Below are 25,563 nucleotides of genomic sequence, written 5' to 3' on the forward strand. Positions count from 1 at the left end.
CAATAACATTTTGACTTCAAAATTTAAATATATCTTTTATCTTTATATGTTTAATTAATATATTTTATATAATTCTAGAGACTATAAATTTATATTTATATTTAAAGTTAAATCACCACTAACTCACTCAGTTAAATAAATTGAAATTGAAGAGTTGGGTAGTAAAACTTAAATTTTCAAAAAATTGAATAGCCAATTTAAAATAATCCAAAGTTCAAATAAGTTCTGCATATGTTTAATAAACTAACGTCAGAAATATCGGAGTACTCTGGCTAAAATCCAAAAATGAAAGAATTTTTTTTTTTAAAAAAAAAAGCTAGCCGTAGACTGAGGAGTCTACAAGACCAGGTTGTGTTCTTTTATAACTGAGTGTTAGGTAGAAAAATCAATACTATGTATGTCATGCACCTACAAGGATCATCAAAAGAAGGGTAAAATGCATGGGTACTACTCACATGCTGCGACTTTTTTCCAGATACTCAGAAAATTTAAGAAAATAAAAGGAAAATAAAAACAAAGTACAGAGAGTACAAGAACCGACTTGTCATATCGGGATAGTACAGAAACAATCCCATATAGTTTACAAACAAACTGAACGAAGAGGAAGAAAACACATTAAGCAAAAGTTGACATATGGAGTTAGTATAGGAACAATCAGGGTAACCACTAACACTCAATATAATCAATTTCAACCTTCCATTAAGGATTAACATGCCAAGATCCTGAAATTTTTCTACAGTTGTTTCCCAGTTCATGCAGAGGCTTCCAGAAAAAGTCAGAAGTCAGTGCTCACGACTGATCATCAGTCAGTAATCTACTCTTTGCTCACGAAAAACAGTCCATAAAACTACGAACGATCTTACAGTTGGAATGAAGCAGAATGCCCAAATATCACCAAAGGCAAAGAAGAAGAAGAAAACAAACCTACATTTTTGAGTTGTATAAAAAGTTTCACCAGAATATCCCTCTGTGACGGTATGCTGCTATGTTCTAATTCTTCCAGTTATTCAGTTTTATTCTGCGATTTGTTACTGAAGATTCCTGCTATCCTATCCTTTGAGAATTAAAACCCTCCAAAGGGTCAGTACATCGATAAATAGCAACTCTTATCGATCAGCACTAAATTATTTGTGACATGCCATACTGATAGGAAGGAACCTGCGCATGAGAAGCAGGAATAGCAACCGCAGCATAAGGATGATTAGCCTGCGCTAGGGTTGCTTCTGAATTTGTTGTAATTCTGTTGTCAGCTGAATTAGCTGTAGTTTCATGGGGTGGCATGTAGAAAGGAGGGGCCCGCATGTCTATAGATACCTCAGGTCCCCCGGTGTTTCCCTGTATGGGCACACTTTGGCGTGGGGGTGGCATATGTTGCACCGCAATCCTATCTGTGTCCATCGACCTCCTTTCTGAGCTCCCCATATATACCATTGTACTCTGAATAGGGAATAGTATAGTAGGCTGCAAAGGAACCGAAGAATGCCTTATTAGCCTCCTGGGATCATATATGTCTGTGGGATTTCCGCTTTCGTAGGGCATTACAGGTCCCACAACTCTCGGGGGCTTTGCTGAAACAAAAGATGCTATTTAGTTAGTAGTGAATGGTCATCCAGTATAACTAGATTAACTTACTACGCAGAGAAGATAACAAGATGGATCTGACATATTGGTTTACGTACCAATAGGAATTCTCTGAGGAAGATGTGAGGTCCTTGCATGGTACCCAGGAAAGCCTTCGGTATATTTTGCATTGTTCTGTGTCTCATCTGTGAAATACTTCTCTCCGGACGGTGCTATATAATTTTGTTCCTTTGGAGCAATTGTAGAAGAGTGCACCACTGTAGATCTAAGTGAATATTCAATCAAAATAAGTCCATGTAGTCAGGCACACAAAAAGTAAATTAACAAAGGATCTGAAAACTAGTGAATTACGTCCAAAGAAGTGGTGGACAAGTCGTCCAGAATCTAGATTAAGCATGCAGACTACAACAATGACATCTTGTTTTGGTTGGACCAGCTAGCTCAGTAATTGAAGGAAATATTTTGGCCAGCGGCCTTGATGAAGTACGTTAGCCATGAGAGAAAAGTCTAGTTTGCTAGAATGTACAGCCTATAGTTATTTCTACATGTATGCTCTTTTTTCCCCACTGCATGTGTAGACATATTGGTTGTGATGATGACCAGGATAATGATGATGATGATGATGATGATGATAGTGATGTTCGATTGCTGAAAAGATAGTGGTTAACTCAGGTAGAACTGAACAGGGAAACAACAATACCTAGGGAGAGAAACATGCTTCCTCTCTGGTGGAATCATTGGCCCGTTTCTACCACCATTTTCCTCAAGATGAGTAAATTGCTTCCTAAATTGATCCACAGCACTGACAAAATGGACATAAGAAAAGACTGATAAGAATATGACCACAAATTAGAGTTAATTAGGAAAACTCAAATAACCTCGTTGATAAAATTCAACCTTAAGTGAAGGAAGTTTTGCCTTTCGGTTCCATTTAGGTACTCCTTGAGCAGTTGAGGATGGTATTCCAAAATTTCATGAAAGATGAGTTCCTTGATGTCCTCTTTTGTCACTCTCCGGCGCTCAAATTCAAATTCCATCTTTGAAATTGGTTGGCAAGAAGGCTCTCTCTCAATTTTTCCGAGACCCTTAAAGTACGGATCAGCCAATGCCTAATAATCGCATTGCAAGTATGCAGTTACCAACATTCACACATTAAATAACATCTAGTAGTCAATATACATGCAGAAAATACACAAAGGTAGAAACTGCAGCACCATCACACCTCTTCGGCAGTTGGACGATCCTTCGGATCGAAAGCTAACAGCCTTTCAAGCAATTTTAGTGCCAAAGGATCTGCTTTTGGAAACTTCTGTGAAAATGGTACAGGTTCTTTTTTCCTGATGCTGCTCAAGTATTTCCTTGCCTTTTCATTTCGCACCTGAACACAAAACGAGTCAAATCAACAACTATATGAGAACTATAGCTGAATAGTATGCAAGCGCAATTTACTCATATAACTTCACATAATTAACAAATATACCCGAGAAATTGTATCTAATGAAGGTGTCCCTAGAAGATCAGTCATCAAATCAAGCTGGTGAACCACATTTTTGCCAGGGAATAGCGGCTTTCCAGTCAAAATCTCAGCAAAAATGCAGCCGATGCTCCAAATATCTATTGCGGGGGTGTACTGCAATCAGATAAGAATGAAAATTAGTATAATCATTGAAAAGATTTATTGCTGGGGTTAATATAAAGCATTATGACAGCGACAGAGATACCTTAGAGTAAAATGATCCACAAAGTTCAGGGGCTCTATACCATCTAGTCGCAACATAGTCCTGCCAAGTAAATTTAATGATTGAAAAGGCTGGTGAGACTTAATGCAAGAGAAACATGTTAAAGGAAAAGAAAGCAACTGATTGTAAGAAGATAGCAAGATAGAACGAAAAGAATTTTCTCATTTTTCTTACCGTCCAGAAGATCGTAGTGGGTGTATCGCTGAAAGCTACTCTTGCTAATCCAAAGTCACATATTTTCAGTTTGCAGTTTGCATTAGCAAGTATGTTTTTCGGCTTGAGGTCTCGGTGATAAACATTAGCTGCACTCAAATAGATCAATATCAGATAAAGGAAGAAGAACAAAGGAGTATGGAAAGAAGGTCTAAGAGGTAGCAATGATTGAAAAGGCTGTAGCTACCAAAAAATAGAAAACAAAGAAATAGATAATTAGCATGCTGACAGATACTGCAAGTACATGAGGAACAAATTCTCTCTGAATAGCCCATCAAGGAACACAAACACATAAATACATGAATGCACTCTCTATCAGAATTAAAAATAATCGCTATAATATCTTTTGCTGCAAACTAAGACACATAATATGTTCAATCTTGTACATACTGAGACGAAACTAAGCCCATCAGATAGCGAGACGATATGATGTGAAGCCAATGAGGCCTACGCGACGAATTCTTACCATTAATTCGGTACAGAGAGAAAAATAAGTCATTACATATGCCTAACAGGACAATTCATGCAACTCTTACAGATGGCAAGGACAGATATAATAAAATTACAATATGTAGCTTATCAAGCTTTATGAAGTAGGTTGCAGAGTAACACAAACCGCCTCCTGGAAGCATGAAAGCGCATCGCCAATGAAAACAAAAATGAAAGAATATAATTACATCAATGATCATGTTAGGAAGCACAAAACCTGTGTGGATATATTTCAGCGCACGAAGCATCTGGTAAAGGAAAAACTGATAGTGCTCCCTTGTCAAGTCATCGTTAGCCTTTATGACTTGGTGAAGATCTGATTCCATGAGTTCGAAAACGACATAAATATCTTTGAAATCTTTTTTTGATGGAGGCAGCATAATGTGCTTGATCTCCACAATGTCAGGATGCCTTAAGAGCCTGAGAAGTTTGATCTCACGAAGGATCCTGGCAGCATCAGATATGTGCTCAAAGATATCGTGTATCTTCTTTATTGCAACCTTTTCCCCAGTATGCGTATCGATGGCAGAGCATACAAGTCCATAACTTCCTTTGCCTATGACCTCCTGGGTTTTGAATCTGTTGACATCCCCGTACTCGGTGAAGAAGTCCGTCTCTAATGTATTCTGCGAACATACAGATCATTGGCAGTACATTATTGATATATGTTCAAAGCAAATCTGTAGCGACGTATTATTATAATACACATTAAAAGCTAGAGCAATATCGCGCAATAACAAAGCCCATAGGCCGGCGGTTAAATATGACATTCTTGTAAAATTTCATGAGGCTAAGATAGTAGATTTCTTCTGAAACAAGTCTTTCCACTAGAGAAGCAAACTGGTGCAGATCAAAGCAGGGAAGACATTGAAAGTCATGGAACGGAAATGTGTTGTGTAATTCATGCTCAAACAGACTGCTGCATGCAGTATTTCTCAACTGAAACAGTAAATTGATCAACCTATTGGAGGGGAAGTCAGCAGATTTGGCACCGTCCAGATTCCTAATTTCCTCCAACCATCCAAATTATGAATCAAACAGTAGAACTCTAATCACTAATCATGTAAACATCGGATAAATTTTGAACCAAAAACCTCATGATTTGCGGCTATTCCCTCGCATTATAGTCAATTACCAAATTATGAGTGGAAATTTTCACCTGAGATATGAATCAACCATAAAATCACAAATCAAAGGCATCATCACGAACCTTCTTCCGGCGATCTTGCTCCATTACGTCCCTCAGATTCCTCTCCCTGTAACAGATCCGAATCGCAAAATCGGAGCACCAAATTCAGAAGAAAAAAAAGCAGATCCGAGCCCCGCGCCGCGCAGAAACGCACTATCTCAGCCGCATTTGCCCCACCTGCCCCTGCTCCGGATCAGGAGCTCCCGATCCCTTCCCCTCCTCCGCGCGCCCCGCACCGACCATAGAGATCGAACCCTCTCCCTCATACAATTCACAGACGCGCTCGCTCCGACCATCAACAGCTCGCCCTCAACTCCTCCATCCCAATCTCATTCGCTCCTACCAACACACTAATATCACATCAAAAAATAAAAAAGAAGAAGAAAATCTACAGGAGATTTTACAGAGTTTTGATCTGGGAATCAAAAAGCTTAATAAAGAGAGAAAGATATGGTTGGGGATAGAGATGGGGGAGTTTTCAAAAGTGGGGGAGAGAAAGAAATATATAACGTATTAGATGCGGCAGTAGGCGCTACTGCATCTTATGGGTTTGGAGGAGTTTATTTGTGACGCGTAGGGTCGTGCCAATTTCCGAATTTAGGAATTTGTGGTGAGGAGTCAACGATGCGGCAGAAACGATTTTACCTACACGCGCTACTCGATCATCTACACCTTGCAGCCGACAAAAATTGGTGCTCAGGATATTCCGGATAGAGGCACGGTTTCAAGGATTTTCCTATTTTTCTTTTTCTATTTTACAACCAAACAAACATAAACTATTTCGAAAAAAATATACCAGTAAGCAAGTAGCGTGCTACTTTGTCCTCAAAAAATATATATATATATTAGTAACTGTATATCTCTAAATTCTATATCAGCGTATATATATGAACTATAAGAACTTCAAAATTTAAATTTTGTACTTATATTATTGAATGTATGGATAATTTTATTTTTCGAAAAATAATTCAAAAAGTTTAATTTAAAAAACGCATTCCAAATTGGCCTATAGTTGTAGCGCTTGAGGAGTCTCCATATCCTCTATTTTAAATGAAAAATATAAGTAGAAGTAAATAGTGATAAGAAGTCAAGAACAGAGAGAATTGGTTGAATCTAATAAAATTTAGATAGCGCGTAATAACTAAATAACTAAATTATATCTGTTATTAATAAAGAAAAAAATTTAGATGCTGAATATTATTACACTTCATCGTTGTGCGATACACGAGGGTGTTGACGTCGCCCGGTTTCTACATCGGGTAAAGTTGGCGAGCATTTGGACGGTGGGTCGGTACGGGTAGAGTGGAATTCATTTCTCGCTGAATATAATAATTTCGATGAAAACTTCGCCGTTGTTTTTATTTTTATTTTAATATTTCTTTATTTTATTTGTTTACTTTTTTTTTCTTTTTCTTTTTCTTTTGCTGCGTAGGTGGACCAGTGGACGCCTCCGTCCATTGGACGGCTCGAAGTGGTGCAACCGCAAGCGCCAGTGGATTTGACCCTCTACTGTAGCTTTTTAGTACTTGTTTTCAGAGAAAAACAACTTGTCTAATGTCTGGTACTTGATGTTACGGGGCTCTTTCCATTAGCTCTTTTCTTTTTTTTTTTTTCCTTTTCTTTTTTCCTAAGAAAGAGATAACAAGCTACTTATTTTATTCATTAGAAAAAATAAACTAAACATACATAGTAAGAACAATTAGAACTTTCGGGAAAAAAATAAAAGGAGAAACATAAGTAAGAGAAAATTAGAGAAAAAAGAGTGAAAAAAAGGATTCAAAAGCTTATGGCAAGGATGGGATCAGCAGTCAGTGAATCTCGTTCCAAAAGGCCATCAAGAGTCTGACACGCTCCAACGACTAGAAAGGATTGGGCAATTTCGCTTGAAAAATAATATTATTCCTTCTTTATCCAAACGATCCACCAGATTACCGACAAAAGGGTTAAATTTTTTGTTCTCGTCGCAACATCGTTTAGGCCAGTTGTTCTAATCCAAAGTCCTCGAACATCATCCGAGATCTCAGCGAGCACTTTCGATCCTGCCACACAAAGGAGTAGATATCTAACAAATACATAGTTACACAAGAGGTGATCGCAGCTTTCCTCATTGAACACATAGAAAATACAATGTTGCTCCACCAACCGACCTCGGTTGAGTAGTCTATCGGCAGTAAGAATTCTTTTACGTAGAAGCAACCATTTGAAAACTTTGATTTAACAAAAATTTTCAGTCTCCAGATATACAGACTTGCCAGGTCTCTCTGTCCATTAGTTCTCTTTTATACTTTCAAATTTTATATATATATATATATATATATATATATATATATATATATATATATATATATATATATATATATATATATATATATATATATAATATAATATTGAACTCCTAAACTTTTAAAAATATAAAGATTGGTGCTTGTAGGTTTTCAGTCCTTGAATTAAAAAATGTGCGGTTAGGATGATAGTGATCATCTAGAATTGAATAGGTGGTTGGTTAATTAAATAGTATGAATAAACGGTTGCAAATGGTCAAAGTGGTAAATCTAACGGTGGATTACTTACAAAAACCATGTGTTTTGTATTTTTACAAACACCACAACCGGACACCATATATAATTTTAAAAAACAATCCATATACAAGTTTATTTATAAATTGCCATCTCTAAGAAATCATTTTGTTCAAGACTCCATGCAAATCGTCGAGTGAAACAAACGGATGTCCAAGCACTTTCCTTTAAGGGTACGTTTGGTTCGCATTATGAAAGATTACTAGGAGTAAAAAGATATCCGAGAATCTTATTTCTATTCATCCTATTACTAAGATTGTAATATTTCGGTGTTTGGTTCGTACGGTCATATTATTTAGTCATGTTATTTAAGATTACGAAAAATATACAATCAATTAATTAATTAATTTAATTAATTTTAAATAATACTATAAAAAAAATTCAACATCTTTTTAGAAAAAAGAGAGAGAATATAGGTTAGAAAGAGAGAGCATAATTAAAGAAATAGGAAGAGAAATAGAGTCGAGGTTAGAGAGAATGAGAGGGTTGAGATTTTAGAAAAAGATAGGGAGAAATAGCTTAATTTAGAAAGAGAAAAAGAGTTGAAGTTTAGAAAAAAAAAAGATAAGTTTAAAGAGAGATATGAGGTTAGAGTGTAAAAAAAAATAAAACCAACTAACCGGCGGGTGAGAAGAAAAAAAAAAAATAGACATATTATAATTACTCCAATATATTAATATAAGAATACCAACCCTCTCTCAAAGGAATGAGATTAATACTTTGGGATGCATCTCAGTCCCAAGTAAATATAGTATTACCAACTAAATTACTTAATCCGTTTAGCCAAACACCGCCATATTTTTTTATTTCTATTGGATTATTAGGAATCTTAAAAAGATAGCGCGAACCAGACGCACCCTTGAAGTATTCTGACTAGACCTGGCAATCTCGACCCAAACCCGCGGGTACCAGCGGGTTACCCGCAAATTTGCGGGTATGGGTACCAACTTTTTCAACCCAAAAAATTATAAGTAAAACGGGTGGGTACCCATTAAGCTATGACCATTTTGGGTAACCCGCGGGTACCCACGGGTACCCACACATATATATTTTAATTACAAAATATATTTTTTTAATTAATATATTTATTTATTTATTTATNGTTAGAGAGAATAAGAGGGTTGAGATTTTAGAAAAAGAGAGGGAAAAATAGCATAATTTAGAGAGAGAAAAAGAGTTGAAGTTTAGAAAAAAAAAAAGAAGATAAGTTTAGAGAGAGATATGAGGTTAGAGTGTAAAGAAAAATAATACCAACTAGCCGGCAGGTGGAAAGAAAAAAAAAAGATTAGACATATTATAATTACTTCAATATATTAATATAAGGATATTCACCTTCTCTCAAAGGAATGAGATTAGTACTTTAGGATGCATCTCATTTCCAAGTAAATATAGTATTACCAACTAGATTACTTAGTGCGTTTAGCCAAACACCGTCATATTTTTTTTATTTCTATTAAATTATTAGGAATCTTAAAAAGATAGCGCGAACCAAACGCACCCTAAGAGTAAGTTTTCTGCAGTTTCATGCACAAAAAATTTCCCCATTCAGAATGATTCTTATGTCCATTAGCAACAAGATCAATTTCACGCCATCGGGCTATTTTATCTGCACCTCCTTTTATTCAGATCTCTGGAGTGTCTAGTATGGCCTAGAATGGCAAGGTTTATCGACCGTAGCACGACAAACAACATTTCAACCGCGAGAAATATTTCCTCAGTTTTGCAATTACTGCAGCATCGTTCTACTTCATGAACAAGGTGATATATTCACTGCTGCTGCTACTGATGGGCCACTTATAAGTGTATTAATAGAGATTGTAGGAAGCCTCGATCACTTATTAGTTTCAATCATTATCAGACAAGTTTACTCACATTTCGCTTTGCTGGATTTAGCTGGATTTGAAAACTCTGGTCTCTTCAAGCAGATAGGGATGGGGTGGACTTGAATGACTTGTTTTAATGGCTTTACTCATTTATATTGCGGTGTTTATGTTCTCTTTGGTCAATTATGATCAATTCGTATACGCTTCCTTTGACAAAAATGCATCAGATCTTGTTTGAGGTTCCCAAGTTTCTCGATAAATTAACTTACTTGAACATACGAATAAAAATGATAGGTAACTTGTCTTTGCTTTCAACAAAGGTTCATTCAACGAAGAAAACAAAAATTGTTTTACTTTGCTCCAGACCGAAACACAAACCTGCCGGGCTAGGTCTATAACGTGCTGCACTTTTCTCCTGCTGATTCCAGCCGGCAAAAGAGGAAGATGAAAACCGCTCTCGTTTTTCTACTTCCATATGCAATTATATTTTCACGTTCGTTCGAATCCTAAGTTTGGTATATTCCTTTTCTCCGAGTACTTTGAACTTTGGTTCAGGTTATGCTTCATCTTCGTCGAATCTGCAATTGTACTGAGATGTTAGAGTTATTATTAAGGTTCAAGGAATTGCTATTTCTATTCTCCCCTTTCTTCATTGCTAATTTAGGCTAAACAATAGGCTCGTAATTGTATCAAGCTCGAAATCCGCTCATAAATAATTTTTCAAAACAAAAAAAAAGAAAAAAAGAAGTGACTTTTTTTTTTCTGTAAAAGATTAAATAATTAAAAAAGCTGGGTGTTTCGATAATATAATGTAGTGATTGGTTCTTTCAATCGACTTTCATCGTCTCTTGGCATGCAACAAGAAAAACATATGATGAAACATCCAAAATTCGCATTAATTTCCATTCGAATTGAGGAAAATAAATGGCCAATTTGCCTATAATCTCTTGTTAATTTTCGACTAACCAAGCTCTAACAAGCTTTCTTAATTATGAGACAAAAACAAAGCCTAATTAAGAACAAATTTTCAGAATTACCATCACGATCAACATGGTTAGAAGGGAAAACGCATCGTCATAATATACAAGTATTAAATCCGAATTTACACCAACACCAAATCCCCAATCACTCGTACGACATTAATCTCTCTTTTTATTATTCGAGTCGAATATATGTTCCGATCAAACTCGGCGCAGTCTCAGCCGCGGGGATCTTCGACGGCGCCATCGGGAGGCGGCGAAAGCGCGGCGGCGGAGAGGGCGTCGGCGAGCGCGCGCATCGCCTTGACCTGCATCTCGAGCGCCGCGACGTAGTCGGCCGTCTCCTCCAGCAGGCTCGGCGCCGGCAGTTTCCGGCACCCCGGCACCAGCCGCCCCAGCAGCCGGAGCCGCTCCTTCACCTTCGGCTTCGCCGGAGACGGAGCCGGAGGTGGCGGGGGGAGGCGGCGGCGGCGGCGGCGGCGGAGTTTTCCGGCGGAGGACTTGAGGAGGAGGGGCTTGCGGCGCCGGGCGAGGAGGACGGCGCGGCTCCAGCGAGACTGGCCGCCGGCGGTCAGGGCGAGGGCGGAGTCGGCGGCCTCCTTGACGGCGCGGGCGCGCGCGGCGCGGAGCGCCGCGAGGAGGCGGCGGCCGTAGGCGCGCTGCTGGGCGCCGGTGCGCCACTTGGTCTCGGCCGGGGGCCCGGAAGCGGCCGGTTTTTTTCTGGACCGGGTCGCGGAGGACGACGACGACGAGGGTTCGGAGGAGGAGGAAGAGGAGATGGAGAGCATGATGATGGTGATGACGATGATGATTCAATGGAGTTAGAGATAAAGAGAGAAAGGAAAGAGGGGAGGAAGGAAATGTGGCGGATTTATCGAAAGAGGGGAGTTAGTGGTGAGATTAGCGATATTTTTTATTAGGTAAAAGAATATAGAAAACAAACTGTTACTCTCATTCAATAAGATATATACATCTTGCACTCTTTTTTTGTTTTTTTTTTCAATAATTTTTGGTATACAATAAAATTAATATGATTAGTAAATAAATTTTAATTTTAAAAAGTTTAAAACGTAAATTTTACATCTATATTATAAATGTACCAACAGTATTACTTAAAAAAATTAATATTTTTACTAACACTACAATGAAAAATGAATTGCAATATTATAATATGGCAATCTAAAGGTTAGACTTTAAACATTATCTTATTATTTTTTTAAATATACATATGTTTTCAATATTAAAATTTGGATGGCCTTGGCTCAATTTCAAGACAGCGGATCTTAGAATTACAATTCCATTTGAGTTGTACAATTAACATTTAACAAAAGATATTGTAATAAGGCCATTTTGAGATTGGTCCCTATACACTCTCTTAACCTTCATTTTTATTTGAATTATTATTTTACGTAGTTAAGTTTAAAAGTTTGATAAGCTTAGTGACCCAACTAGCTATTATTTGTTTATTGATTTAATTTTATTTTATAAATAATTAAAATTTTTAATTTGATAAAATTATAACTATTTAATGAAATAAACTCAAGAGAAAATATTGATAAAAAAATAATGTTTTTTTTTTAGAAAAAGCTAGTACGCTACCCGCTTCATTCATTTAGCAGATGAATTTAGCTGTAGAGATTGAGACAACGCGGTCTCGAAAAACATTGAGGGCAACCAAAACAAAAAAGACAAATAAAAACTAAAATAAAAAAGTAAAGTTGAGAGGCTCATTTTAGATGACCTATATAGTTTGAGGGGGTCTTCATACATTTTTTACTCTTTTTCTTTTTCCTTTTTAGTATATATTTATATTTATGTAATAGTGGGGTTTGGTGTGTGGTCTTGCAAAGCATGTTGTGTTAATGGTTTTATTAAGGGAAAGGGGGGGAATATGTTTGTGGCACGGCATGTGAATGGAGTGAAAGGCCAATAGGGCATTAGGGGCCTATTTCATTTTAGGTTACATGATTCCATCACTAAAGGGGGAATTTATTTATTTATTTATTTATTTATTTATTTTTTGGTTGGTAGCTTTTGCATGGTCTATTTATCGACTATTCTTGTGACACACTCGATGACTGTTAATTAAATTGAGAAATGATTTTGCCTCAAATTGATTCACATTTCTAGCTAAGTTTATTTCTAAATGAAATAAATAAACCGGGTAGCGTGCTATCTATTTCTCAAAAAAAAAAAAAAATTACTGAGGATAAAGCTGAAATATAAAAGCTTGTTATATAGCTAAGTTCAATCATTGGAGCACATTAACCTTTATTATTTAACTGCCGAGGCTAGCTATGATATTATTTTACTTACTAAATGGTCTAATAAAAAACATACAAAGAATGATCAACAACTACGAGAGACTGAGAGAGTGAGAGAGTTAGGATCGATTATCCTAGAAAATGAATGCTCCTCGAGTACCCGATTATCCTATAAATTATTTATTACACTAATAAATAATTTATACAAGCATGTTCTTACTCTAAAAAAGCTTCCCTAATAGATATAACTAAAAGGTTACAAGCTATTACTGTATGTGAAAATAAATATAATATATAATGGAGGAAATGAGTTCACTGTAGAAACTTTGTAAGTAGATAATGAGTTTTCCATGATTTGCTATATATCCACCATAGTTCACTTATTACAATCTTTTGGGATTTTTTTTTTAAAAAAAAAAAGTTCACATAACAACAACAGCACAATAATGTGGCTACCCCGTACGAGCCGAGCAACAATCAGTAGACAATTTCATTACGTATATTGGTGGGGATTTGATTGATACTCGCCTAATAAAAACAACAAATTAAAAAACTCTTCCCATATATTCCTCTACGTACGTACTACACTGCACCTCGATCCGCATCTTCTAATTACAATATTATCAACACTCAAAAAACACATGCATGCATCCCAGTAGTAGTTAATTAGTAATTGCTTTTGGACGTCCTATTTTCTACTTAATTAATACAACAATTGTAGGGACTTAATACAATTGCATGCTAAAGTAAAATGTATAAATGATCTAGTGTAACGTTAGAAAATGTAAAATTAATTTGTGTTCGTAAATGATTTGTCGTGAAAATAATGGAGGGGAGAGCCCGAGAAAAAAAGCGTTACTCGCTTCGCCTTTGGCTTTCCCACTACGCAAGTGCGGAACAGGCTCCACCATTTTTTGCTTTATCCGTGGACGTCGCTTTACGCAGCTTCTTTTTTTTTTTATATATAAAAAAAAATTATTATTTTAGAATAAATAATAACAGCTAGTTATGTATAACTATATTAGAATAATCAATTAATTAATTAAATAATTAATTGACAAGTATTAATTAATTAATTAATGATGTTCCTTGTTGCTGTTGGGTAGTGGTGGAGGTGGATGTGTTAGCGAGCTAGTGGTTTTATACTTTGTATGTAGTAGAAATTATGAAAAGGGAATGAATTATAAGGGGAAAAAGAAGTGGGGCTTAATTAGGTGGGAGAGCATTTGTCCATTAGGGATTGGATTTATATATATATATATAATTTTGGGTTTAGATGTTATGTTATTTGATGTTGCTTGAGTTTCTTAAAATAGTAGCCCAATTAATTAAATACCTTCTCTTCGCAGCAGGTACTTTAAATATAATAAAATGATGATTATTTTTTTATTCAACTAAATATTTTTTAAAACTTTAATGGATTAAAATTAAGTAGTTATTAAATATATATATATATATATATAGAGTTGAGTTAGAATACTCTCAATAGTAAACGGGGCGTTTTACTATCGAGTTGTTTTCGATGATAGAGCTTCCAAATTGACGATCGGCTCCGTTAAATATGATCTAAACCATTTAAACTACCTAGAAATCAAATTTCACGCACTTTCGATATTATTCTTTTATCTATCTAGTGAACAAAAAATGAATGGCTGAAAATGAATATTCTTTAAAAAATGATGATAGGAGTCTTGTAATCAAGATCAAGAGTATAGATCTTGTTTTAAATAGTTTAAAGAATTTTCTATCAAAAATTCAATTGATTTGGATATCTTTACACCGTTAAACGAGAAAACGTCTTTTATCCACCATTAAAATTATAAATTTTGAAACCCGTTGATCATTAGGCAAATGATGTCGAAAAGATTTGAAATTTGATTTCTAAACACTTCAAGCGGTATAGATCATGTTCAACGGAGCCGATCGTCAATTTGGAAGCTCTATCATCGAAAACAACTCGATAGTAAAACGCCCCGTTTACTATCGAGAGTATTCTAGCTCAACTATATATATATGATTGGTAAAAATATATTATTTAAGTATGAAGTTGTCTAAAAAATTAATGGTGCAGAAGTTTCCAACTTTTTATTTTCTATAAATAAGGTATTGTGCTTAATTTTTTAGAAATAAATATATATTGAAACCTCTTGAACTACAGCTGGTACTTTTGATAAAACCGCTCAACTTGCACTTTTTGGATTAGCACCTTCTTAATTTTTAGAACTAAATTCTTTTAGCTATTTTAGTTAAAAATTTATTACATTTATTTAGCTCTACTATTTTTTTTTTTCTAATTTTATTAGTTAGAAATAAATTTAAAAAATAATTAAAATAAGTAAAAGTTGACGGATCCATTTCAAATTGGGAAATAGTTTTTTTTTTTCTTCGTTTATTTTATTAAGAAATAAATTTAGCTGGAAATGTGAATCAACTAGGATTCGAACTTGGGTCTCGGATACCAACCACCAAGTCCTTTGCCACTTGCTCTAGAAACAGTCGGTAATTAGGAAATAGTTGAGGGAGAGTTCCTGATGGTTGTAGCGATAGCTATATAACATTGCTCTTTATAATTTGCGAATATGCATATAATCATCCGTAAATTATAAATTTTATCACTGGTTATTACATTTTTATTTTAAATATTTAATCTTAAAAATTTTTATATAAATACTTTAGATAACTGGATGGTTAAAATTGAAAATCAAAATTAACAAAAGAAAACAGGTTAAATTGGTCTAAGATAGAGTGGTGCATACACGCAACAAACATTTTCTCTCTCCCTCGTATCGTCTGCCCGGATAAGATTATTTATTGCCTGAACCTTGTTCACCATGTCATTCATGGACCGCCCAAGTGATTTACTTTTCGTCAAGAAAAATTCTTGAAATAACTATGGTTTAATAAAAATAAAATATACTATGACAGGTGTGATTTACAATATTTAACTAACTTATGCATAATTATTTGGAAGAACTTCAAAAAAACCCCTGTGGTTTCACACTTTTTAATTTTAGTACCCTGTGTTTAAAGTGTATAAAGTTAGTATTCTGTGGTTTCTCACTTTATCACTTTAGTACCCTGTGGTTTAAAGTGTATCAAGTTAGTATCCTGTGATTTTGCACTTTATCATTTTAGTACCATGTGGTTTCACACTTTATCACTTTAGTACCCTATGGGCGCGTTTGATTCGCACTATGAAAGATTACTAGGAGTAAAAAGATATCCGAGAATCTTATTCCTATTAATCCTATTACTAAGAATGTAATATTTTAGTGTTTGGTTCGTATGGTCATATTATTTAGTCATGTTATTTAAGATTATGAAAAAAATACAATTAGTTAATTTATTTTTAAAATTAATTTTAAATAATACTATAAAAAATTTCAACATCCTTTTAGAAAAAAGAGAGAGAATATATGTTAAAAAGAGATATTATAATTAAAGAAATAGGAAGAGAAATAGAGTCGAGGTTAGAGAGAACGAGAAGGTTGAGATTTTAGAAAAAGAGGAGGAGAAATAGCATAGTTTAGAGAGAGAAAAAGAGTTGAAGTTTAGAGAGAAAAAGATAAGTTTAGAGAGAGATATAAGGTTAGAGTGTAAAGAAAAATAATACCAACTAGCCGGCGGGTGAGAAGAAAGAAAGAGATTAGATATATTATAATTACTCCAATCCATTAATATAAGGATACCCACCCTCTCTCAAAAGATTGAGATTAGTATTTTGGAATGCATTTCATTCCTAAGTAAATCCAATATTACCAACTAGATTATTTAATGCGTTTAGCCAAACAACGTCATATTTTTTTATTCCTATTGAATTACTAGGAATCTTAAAAAAATAGCGCGAACCAAACGCACCCTATAGTTTAAAAAATCATAGGGTACTAACTTGATACAAAATTAAAACCACATGGTACTAAAGTGATAAAGTGCAAAACCACAGGATACTAACTTGATACACTTTAAACCACAGGATACTAAAGTGATAAAGTGAAAAATCACAGGGTACTAACTTGATACATTTTATACCACATGGTACTAAAGTGAAAAAAAATTGAAACCACATGGGTTTTTTTTGAAGTTTTCCCTAATTATTAAGCATAGGTAATTTTAAAAATCTAATTTTATAGTTGGTCTATGGTGCATCAGGTGCACCAACAATTTTACGAGGAGAATCTATCTCACCATTGAAAAAGAAATAAAACTAATAGAACCTAATGTATGAATGTATCATAAAAATTGTACAGAATATTTGATGATTAATGCTTAAAATAAAATATAATATGATATGTGTAATATAAAATATTTAAATAATTTATCGGATAATAATTATTTTTAATAATATATTTAAAGTTGATTTACGGTGTATCCGGCACGTTAAAAGTTTTTGATGGAACAGGTGTCCTCGGCTGCCTTTTCCACGGACTTTAGTGTATAAAATAAAAAATAAATAAATATACAATAATAATAATCTACATATATACATATATTTGATGTATAATAGAATGAAGTGAAGGATTATATGCAACAAGTTCTTTTTTTAGTTAGTAAACATGCATCACATCAATCGTGTTCATTTGTTGTTGGGATTTAATAATCACTTTTTTTGTAGTGTTTTAATTGGACAAAAATTTTATGGGCGAATTAATTAGTTTAGAAATTATGCGAATTGACGCCACGTGGTCAATCCGACGGGTGCCTTTTTCAGTGGTCTTTTCTCTCTCTCTCTAAAAACATAGGAGTTTTTATTTTTTCTTTCCATTTCTGGCTGTTGGATAGGTCACGTGGCGCTAATCTGCATAGTCCCCAAACTAATTAGTTTGGGTACTACGCCCATAAAATTTTTGCCCAATTTAATCTATCTTATGTTAGAATGATGAAAGGATATCGTCATAAATTTTCTCATAAATTCCTTTGGAATTAAAGCACTAATTGGGAGGTTAATCTTTCTATTATTGCTTTATTATTAACAAGATCGATTTTAATATTAATTGATAGGTCGGTGGAATCTGGTCGTTTTATGCTGCCCAATTTCAATAAATTTTACAATAAACTTGAATTTGTTGCTCTACAATTTAACTTATTTTCACTTTATCATTTTGTGGTTCAAAAAGTTATTTAAGTATCATGTAATTTTATCTTTATTATTACTAAAGAAAACTATTATTAAATAGAATAGTAAAATAAATTTTTTAATAACTACAGAATAATTAAGTGTAAGTTTTTGAATCACTGGGTGACTGAGTAAAAATAAGCTAAATAATAGAATAGTTAAGTACAACTTTTTGAATTACAAGATAATAAAAATGAGCTAAATCACATAAAATGCGAATTGAAGCTTACCCTAAATTTTATTTTATTTTATTTTATTACCGTTAAAGTGGCTCTGTCGATATTACATCTCTCTCTCGCTCTCTCATTATTGATAATTCCCCTAGTAAGTAATACTGTATATAAGTGTGCTTAATGAAGTTAATTAATTGTATTGCCTCTTACGCCAACTGATAAGTTTGTTTCATCTACCGCAATAAGATACCGCACCTTCCAATTACATGAGAATCAACCTGATCAACGTGCCAACTAATCTTTCAAATCAAGTGTCCACATTATGGTTGGTGATCTTAAAACACTATTCAAATCTTAAGCTTGATTAGGTCGAAAGAGTGCATAATTGCATAGCTGGTCCTCCAAAAGAAATAAAAATAAATCAATTAAGTAAAAAAAAAAGGGTATTGTATGACGAATAAGAATCTTGCAGCTAGAACATAGAAAAGATAAAGGCGTAACTATTAATTAATGTTGGATTCTTATTGTAATGGTGATTATTTAGGCGCTTAAGATGGCCCAAGTTCATGCATCTAATAAATACTAATATTCACCAAAGTGAAGAGGATGATAAGGGACGGAGAAAGAATATGTGAAAGGAATTTTGGTTTTCTTAAATTTACAGCGCCTTGAAGAAAGATAAAATAAAATTAGTGATGTCTCTTATGAAAAATAATTAGCAAAAGAACTCAATTATCGCCACGTTCGAGATGCGCTTAAAATAATTCAGAATACTAACAAGCAAACACACCAAGAGCATCCCATATGGAAAAGATAAAAGATAGAGTAATTAGGTCTTCGAACTACTCAAAATTGATTAAAGAGCCTGTGAATTAGCGATCCACATCAATAGATATTAATATAGGCTTTATTAAGCTTCTTGGAGCCAAAAAATATGATTCTCAGTATTGCAATCCCTCCCCTGCATCATCCACTGTCAACATATGACACCAGTTATCTTGTCCCGAATTGATTTTTTTTGGCAAAAGAAGATACGTGACAGTGATTTCAATTAATACATCAAAACATTGCTACAAACTATTTCTGCTATAAAAGGATTTACCAGCAACATGTAATCAATACCAATTTGAGAAAAAAGTAGGAATCTGAGCCAACAAGTTTAACACACATTATATGTCAGATAATCGTTTTAAATCATAAAAAATTGCCACCTGGAGTTCTAGTGATGAAAATCTAAACAGCAGCTAAATTGCAGCGACTAGTAAGCAATCCGAACAAACATCTCTTTTGCTTATTCATGTGAGCATAGAAATACGGACTCATTAATTGCAACAACAAGCTAAAGTTTGCAGGGTGAAAAGGGTTTCCATGGGAGAGACATTCGACAATCTTGCTCAACTCGTGTTCATCTCGTCTGCAGCAGCATTGCTTCCATCTGTAGATACACGATGACATTAAGCAAGATTGATTACTTGAAGACAAAAGGAAGACAGAAATAAGATAAGGCACAGGAAAAAATGAGGGATTCTATTAGCTATTGTACCATCAGTATCGGAAGATGTGTAAATTGACCGTCTTGATCGAACTTGCTGGTGCGGCGTGGGCTGAAAAAAACAATAACAAAATCACGAAAATATGTTTCTTAGGTTTAAGTGAAGAACATCAAGCTGATGAACATATGCTTCTAAAAGGCACCATGAGTAAACCTGAGGAAGCACACACGCACTCGTAGACACACGTAGACACATGTAGATTCCGATCCTTAAAAAAATTATTGCAGATTAAACAAAATGTGATACCTGCAGTTTTGGCCTCAGTGCTTCTAGCGGTCCCTTGGGCTTCTCAGCAGGTGCACCTTGCTGTCACGCAACAACAACGACAACAACAACAATGAGATTTTATATCTTGCGTACTAGCTCAAATTTCACAGCCCGCAAGATAACAACTGATAAAAGAAAGTAAAATTATTAAGGTAATTACCTTCCCAAGAGCCCAATCAGCAGAATCAAAGTAAGCACGTTCATGATCCTGGAAGCAAATTAAATCATTATGGGCAAAAAGAGGAGAAGAAACTACATTATTGATGGTTGGAGAGCGAAGTATGTTGAAGATCATTTACCTTGGATAAAAGTGGTGGTTTCTTTGGTAAAATTCCTCCATACTTTTTCTTGATTACTGCTTCCTGTGAAAGGAATATGATAAGTCTGGTTTTCCCACAGACAATTTTTGCTCCACCTTTAAACATTCTATAGCATTGTATACAAGTTTACCATATGTTTGACCAACAAAAGAGGGCTCGGACTAACCATTCAATGGAAAAATAGGCAACTTTATTTGATGTAAGATAAAAAGCAATATTATGGAAAAAAGAGAAAAGTATAACCTCGGCTTGAGATGAAGGCATGGAATTCTCTCCGCTTTGATCCATAGTTTCAGTACCTTCCTGAGAAATGTGGTCATTGGTGTCAGTGCTCTTTATGTCCAACATGATGATTATGAACTACAACAGTTATTTAGTTTGTTCATTTCGATGAATCCTAACAAATACACCATAGTCACCCAATTTGCAGAATCCAGGAGTCAAATAGGATCATTTAGGAGTAGGACAGAAATTATAAACAAATTATTTTGTGTTTTGAGTGAAAAGGATAAGGTTAGTAGAAATTTTAAAACTTCACGAAGCAACTCCCAATATAAGCTGTTCAATAAATTAAAACATCAATCAGTAAACTCATGATGAATTTTCATTCAGGTGACCGAATTAATTTCGTTCCATCTGTGCACTAAGCTTCCATTTCTATGTCAATCAGGTCGCTTCATTAAACGCCATATTGTTTTCCTAACAAGATGACAGAATGGTAGCTGAATCATTTACAACGTCATCTCATGGATATGACATGGCTGCTAATTCATCTCTTGGAGGTGATGCGGATGCTGATTTAGCTAACATACCACTTCTTAGAGATGATGTGGTTATTGAATAATAACTCTTGAGATGAAATAGCAGCCAAATCAGCTGACAACCACATCTGCCCTTCACTAGGACAATGAAATTTAAGTTTGACGGAGAGACCTAATTGAAGCAGAAATTAAAGTTCAATTCTAAACTGAAACAACAACTGAAGTTTGGCGGCCAAAATGAAACTTCACCATAGTTTCAGCGGAGGTAAATGTGTAATTAACCCTATTTTTAATGACTGAATATAAAAGGACAATAACATTCTTAACAGGTTAGGTTTCAGGAATAACCTCTTTATATGCACATAGTTTAGATACAACAAATTTGCAGCCAATAAATAGCTCAATATAGGTTAGTGTTCATGAGTATCTTTTGAGAAAACTACACAAAAGCTACAAGTACTTTGCAGGCAATGAAGAACTCAATATAGGGTCATGTTCATCACTACCTTTAGAAAGCTAAATCATTAGATTCACTACATAGATAAGATGTACAAGAATTTTGCAATTATTAATCTATTTGTGAGATCCCAGGCAATTCTATATATATGATATAATAGGGCTAATACTCTTAACGCGGGTTAAAAATTTTGGGTGGTGGTTAGGCCCAAAAGGTTAAGAGAGTTAAGCGTGCTAAGATGGGAGCAGTCCTAAGATGGGTATCCCCTTGGGAAGTTGGGGCGTCACACTATTTATAAGCACGCATTATTCACAAATTGTGATTCTAGTAAGGGGGAAAAAAAAAGAGTCAAAAGATCAAAATTATTGCTAGTTACAAATATTTGTATAGGGCAAGTGCACCAGAAGTTCAACATCAACATACTTATCTTTCATATTCACATTTCGTTACAGCTACAGGAGATCCACTAGTTCCTTGCCTTGGTTAGCAATGATTATCGAAATAAACAAATTAAGACATGCATGATCTTGCATGGTATAAATTATTCTACAGGAATCAATATGTAACAATACTCCTAAACTCTTCACGCTTTACCACCGAAGAATAAACAAAGGATATGAGTAACCTCTACAACTGCCAAAGGTAAGGAACCCTTAAACTGTAACTCTACAATGTTACAGACGAAGCATAGGTATTGAGTCAGTTTCGAAATGTTCCAAAGTGCAAAGGTGAGAACTGAAAAGTTTCCTAATCAAGCAGATCACAGAAAATCCCGGCGGGAAACTCGCAATGAATTTTCAACAGCGGTAACACCGAGAGTTCTTAGAGATAAATCCTTCATTAACCACATCTCCATTGGCCAGAAATTTTGTGGCTTAAATGGCCAATAAAAAAAAAAAAAATTGAGATGCAAAAAAGACATGCACAAAGGAAACAGGATCTTCCCTACCCTTCGAGTTGCGTTTGTGCCTTTAACAAGGCAAAAATTCAAGTAAACTGCTATAGTTCCAGGTCCAACATGTTCTATTCCAAGAGAAATTAGGTTGTGAATCTTCAGTTATGTAATACTTTAAACCATCTTAACCTCCGTGGTGTTAAAAGTATGAGAACATGTAAAATTGCAGAAACAAAACATTCACTGATCAGAACAACTAGATCACAGATCTATGCTAAGCTTGGAAAAAGGAGGAAAACATATTAATGATTTGAAAAGCAAAAATTTAACAAGTAGATCTAAGATCACATAGGAACCAACATAGTAATCAAACTTCTTACCACTACATGCCCAAACTGAAAGAGTAGGAGATAGATCTACCTTTTTGAGAAAACAAGGTGAGAACTGAAAAGTTCAAGGGCAGAAATCCGAACTCCTCCTCCTTATTTTTATTTATTTATTTATTTATTTTAATGTTCTGCAGGCGTGGACGGAAGGGACGAACCGAGGGACGCGGAAAAGAAGATTGAGTGAACTTCAAGCACTTTTCTTTTTTTCTTTTTTTCTTTTTTTTTTTTTTATAAACTTCAAATATCATTTTCTCACTTTAGTATTTTATATTTTAAAATATATTTATTTAATACTATGTAATTTTATTTTTCTCTTTTTGTTAGTTTCTTTATTAATATTTTGTTAAATTATATACAGAAAGACTTCAGATACCTCTACCTAGGTTTATCGAATATTCACTTTAATATCTTTTATTTTTAATTTTGTCATTGATTTGACGAAAAGAAAAAAAAAACCACAGAATACTAAATTAATACACTTTAAACTATATGATACTAAAGTGAAAAGGTACGAAACAACATAGATGTTATTTGAAATTTGTCCTTTTTTATGTTATTATATATAATAATAATAATGATAATAATAATAAAACGTGCAAATATATATGGATTATTCACCATTTTTTGAATTGTATCCCTAAATTTTCAAAATTTTAATTTTATTATTTAATTTTTAAAAATTTATTTGATGTAAATTAATTAATAGTATTTTGATTTTAAAATTAGAATGCGTCTTTTATTTTTACAGATTTAATTAGTATACTTAATTCATACAATTCTCGTAACTATAAATTCATTAAAATAAATAAATAGTTTAAATTTTTAAGTTAAAATATCTTTGTCCTACTTCAATAAAAAAAATTAAAAGATTGGATAGTAAATTAAAATTTTTAAAACTTGGTACACCATTCAAAATGATCTATTGTTGATATAAATTATGTATGTTTTTAATTCTTTGTTTATTTCATGAAAATGCTACCTGTGTGGCCGTGTATATGTCTCTTGCATCCAAAAATTTATAATTTATATAACTATTTTAGATTTTTAATGTTAGAAAATATTATTGATATGATAAGTGAGTAGATTACAACCTTTGACTAAAATGTAACTTAAGAGCCCGTTTGATTCATAATTTGTAACATTTCAGTAATTCTTTATATTTTCTATTGAAAATATTCAAATTATTATCATCCAACTCAAGTTAAGTAATTATAAAAAGTATTAGTAAAATAATAAAATCATCGTAGATTCTTACATTATAGAAAATACTAAATTTTCATAGCTCAAAAGGTATTCTTAGGGGGACGTTTGATTCAAGATTTGTAATATTTCAAAATTATTGCATCACATGATAATTTTGTGACTAATTTATGAAGCCACTTAAATTAGGAGGTTGCTAAGAAATAGATATTCTTATCAATAGACTACTAGTAATTTCTATCATAATGAGAATATCTCCGACTCAATAATAATCTAGCATTTCTGCCGCTTAACAATTTACAATAATTTCACTATCTTACTAATATTTTTTACTATTATCCAACTTGAGTTGAATGATAACAATTTGAATCTTTTCAATAGCAAATATGAAGAACTATTGAAATCTAGTAAACCTTAAGGCACTGTTTGGTTTGGGAATAGGGATAGGGATAGGTCCTTATCCCCCTCTTTATACCCAAACGCTAATTTTTTATCCGAGAATAGTAGTTCTCGGTTATCCCCACCAACACCTCCATTTTCTATATAAAATTTCCTAATATTTTTCTTATCCTCGGGAACAACCCAATTTTCATCCAAACGCTATTTTTTTTATCCCCATACATATACCTATCCCTGTAATAGCTAGTTCTTGTTTATACCCGAACCAAACGGTACCTAAAGAAACGGCTTCTTATTTATATACTTGATGGAAATCAACAGTAGTTTATTAATAAAAATATATTAGTTCTTAACAAACCAAACGACCTGCAACTATAGGATAGGTGTACTTTAGCATTAATCCTTTATTGAACTTCTTTATGTACGTAAAACTCTCTCAATAATTGTGGAAAAATAAAAAAAAAAATTAAGGCATTTTAACACTTGATTTGTCTCAAAATAGAGAAAAGTAAAGATACAAAAAATTAATAAAGTTTTGTTAAAAATAGAAAATAATTCTTTTCAAAGAGACGAAAATTGAGTATTAAGGAATATCATTTTTTTTCAAAATTTTATTTTATTTTCTTTGCTCCTTTAGTTTTTTAATTCAAACAAGAAAATATTAATTTCTCTAAACCAAGTGAAGGGACAAAATTTATGCAGTGAAAATTCCATTAATTTTGGATCTATGAGACGGCCCTCACTTGAGGCCAAGTGGTCCATCACGAGTGAGGTGCTTTTCAACGATTCTCAAGAAGTCGTAATTTATCATCATCTATTATTTTTATTTTGATTCAAAAATTATAATTTTTTTAAAAAAATTCAAAATTATTTTATTTAATATTAGAATATATCTAATAAATTATTGGACGGAAGTAAAATTAATACATGATATTGAATCATGAGCTTTCCAATAAGATGGCGTTGGAGAGTTTTCCACTGAAGTGGATCGTGGGATGGCGACAACATTTTGTTGTCAATAATGTGGGCATAATTAGTGGCGCAAAGAAAGGGTAGCATTTGGTAGGACTCTATGAACTTCAAATGGGTTTTTGTAAAAAATTAACTAAGCTACAATATATTATTTTGAATTCAGTACACATATCTTTAGCCATTCAAATAATTACAATCCACAACTAGTTT

General features: G+C 33.8%; 3 protein-coding genes across 4 annotated transcripts; all 3 read right to left on the minus strand.

The window, feature by feature from the left end:
- On the minus strand, nucleotides 488-5,880 carry LOC109710564 (mitogen-activated protein kinase 10-like). 2 transcript variants are annotated; one of them, XM_020233249.1, is made up of 10 exons: nucleotides 5,233-5,271; nucleotides 4,240-4,648; nucleotides 3,495-3,622; nucleotides 3,303-3,362; nucleotides 3,062-3,211; nucleotides 2,804-2,959; nucleotides 2,479-2,690; nucleotides 2,282-2,383; nucleotides 1,680-1,846; nucleotides 488-1,568 (listed from the first exon to the last, which is right to left on the minus strand). In XM_020233249.1, the coding sequence occupies exons 1-10, from the start codon at nucleotides 5,254-5,256 to the stop codon at nucleotides 1,120-1,122; spliced, it is 1,857 nt and encodes a 618-aa protein (XP_020088838.1). In that variant the 5' UTR covers nucleotides 5,257-5,271; the 3' UTR covers nucleotides 488-1,119. The 2 variants fall into 2 exon arrangements, with proteins under 2 accessions (XP_020088838.1, XP_020088837.1); XM_020233248.1 differs by lacking the exon at nucleotides 488-1,568 and having other exon boundaries at nucleotides 1,680-1,838; nucleotides 5,233-5,880.
- Nucleotides 10,522-11,531, minus strand: LOC109709976 (transcription factor bHLH148-like). Its single transcript, XM_020232378.1, has one exon. It carries the CDS (start codon nucleotides 11,376-11,378, stop codon nucleotides 10,809-10,811), a length of 570 nt encoding a protein of 189 aa, XP_020087967.1. The 5' UTR covers nucleotides 11,379-11,531; the 3' UTR covers nucleotides 10,522-10,808.
- Nucleotides 19,238-22,801, minus strand: LOC109709778. Its single transcript, XM_020232097.1, has 7 exons — nucleotides 22,774-22,801; nucleotides 20,524-20,583; nucleotides 20,260-20,322; nucleotides 20,121-20,168; nucleotides 19,940-19,999; nucleotides 19,684-19,744; nucleotides 19,238-19,575 (listed from the first exon to the last, which is right to left on the minus strand). The coding sequence occupies exons 2-7, from the start codon at nucleotides 20,566-20,568 to the stop codon at nucleotides 19,535-19,537; spliced, it is 318 nt and encodes a 105-aa protein (XP_020087686.1). The 5' UTR covers nucleotides 20,569-20,583; nucleotides 22,774-22,801; the 3' UTR covers nucleotides 19,238-19,534.

This window comes from Ananas comosus, linkage group 5 (assembly GCF_001540865.1).
Source record: "Ananas comosus cultivar F153 linkage group 5, ASM154086v1, whole genome shotgun sequence".
NCBI lineage: Eukaryota > Viridiplantae > Streptophyta > Magnoliopsida > Poales > Bromeliaceae > Ananas > Ananas comosus.

Bases quoted from the DNA above. Each gene is read 5' to 3' on its own strand.
- LOC109710564 (XM_020233249.1), bottom strand. From the start codon at position 5,256: ATGGAGCAAGATCGCCGGAAGAAG. The intron at 2,691-2,803 runs GTGTGATGGTGC...TGCGATTATTAG, and splicing joins ATCGTCCAACTGCCGAAGAG to GCATTGGCTGATCCGTACTT. The intron at 2,384-2,478 runs GTTGAATTTTAT...CCATTTTGTCAG, and splicing joins CAAAACTTCCTTCACTTAAG to TGCTGTGGATCAATTTAGGA.
- LOC109709778 (XM_020232097.1), bottom strand. From the start codon at position 20,568: ATGGATCAAAGCGGAGAGAATTCCATGCCTTCATCTCAAGCCGAG. The intron at 20,323-20,523 runs GTTATACTTTTC...TTCCTTTCACAG, and splicing joins TGCCTTCATCTCAAGCCGAG to GAAGCAGTAATCAAGAAAAA. The intron at 19,745-19,939 runs GTATCACATTTT...TGTTTTTTTCAG, and splicing joins CACTGAGGCCAAAACTGCAG to CCCACGCCGCACCAGCAAGT.
- LOC109709976 (XM_020232378.1), bottom strand. From the start codon at position 11,378: ATGCTCTCCATCTCCTCTTCCTCCTCCTCCGAACCCTCGTCGTCGTCG.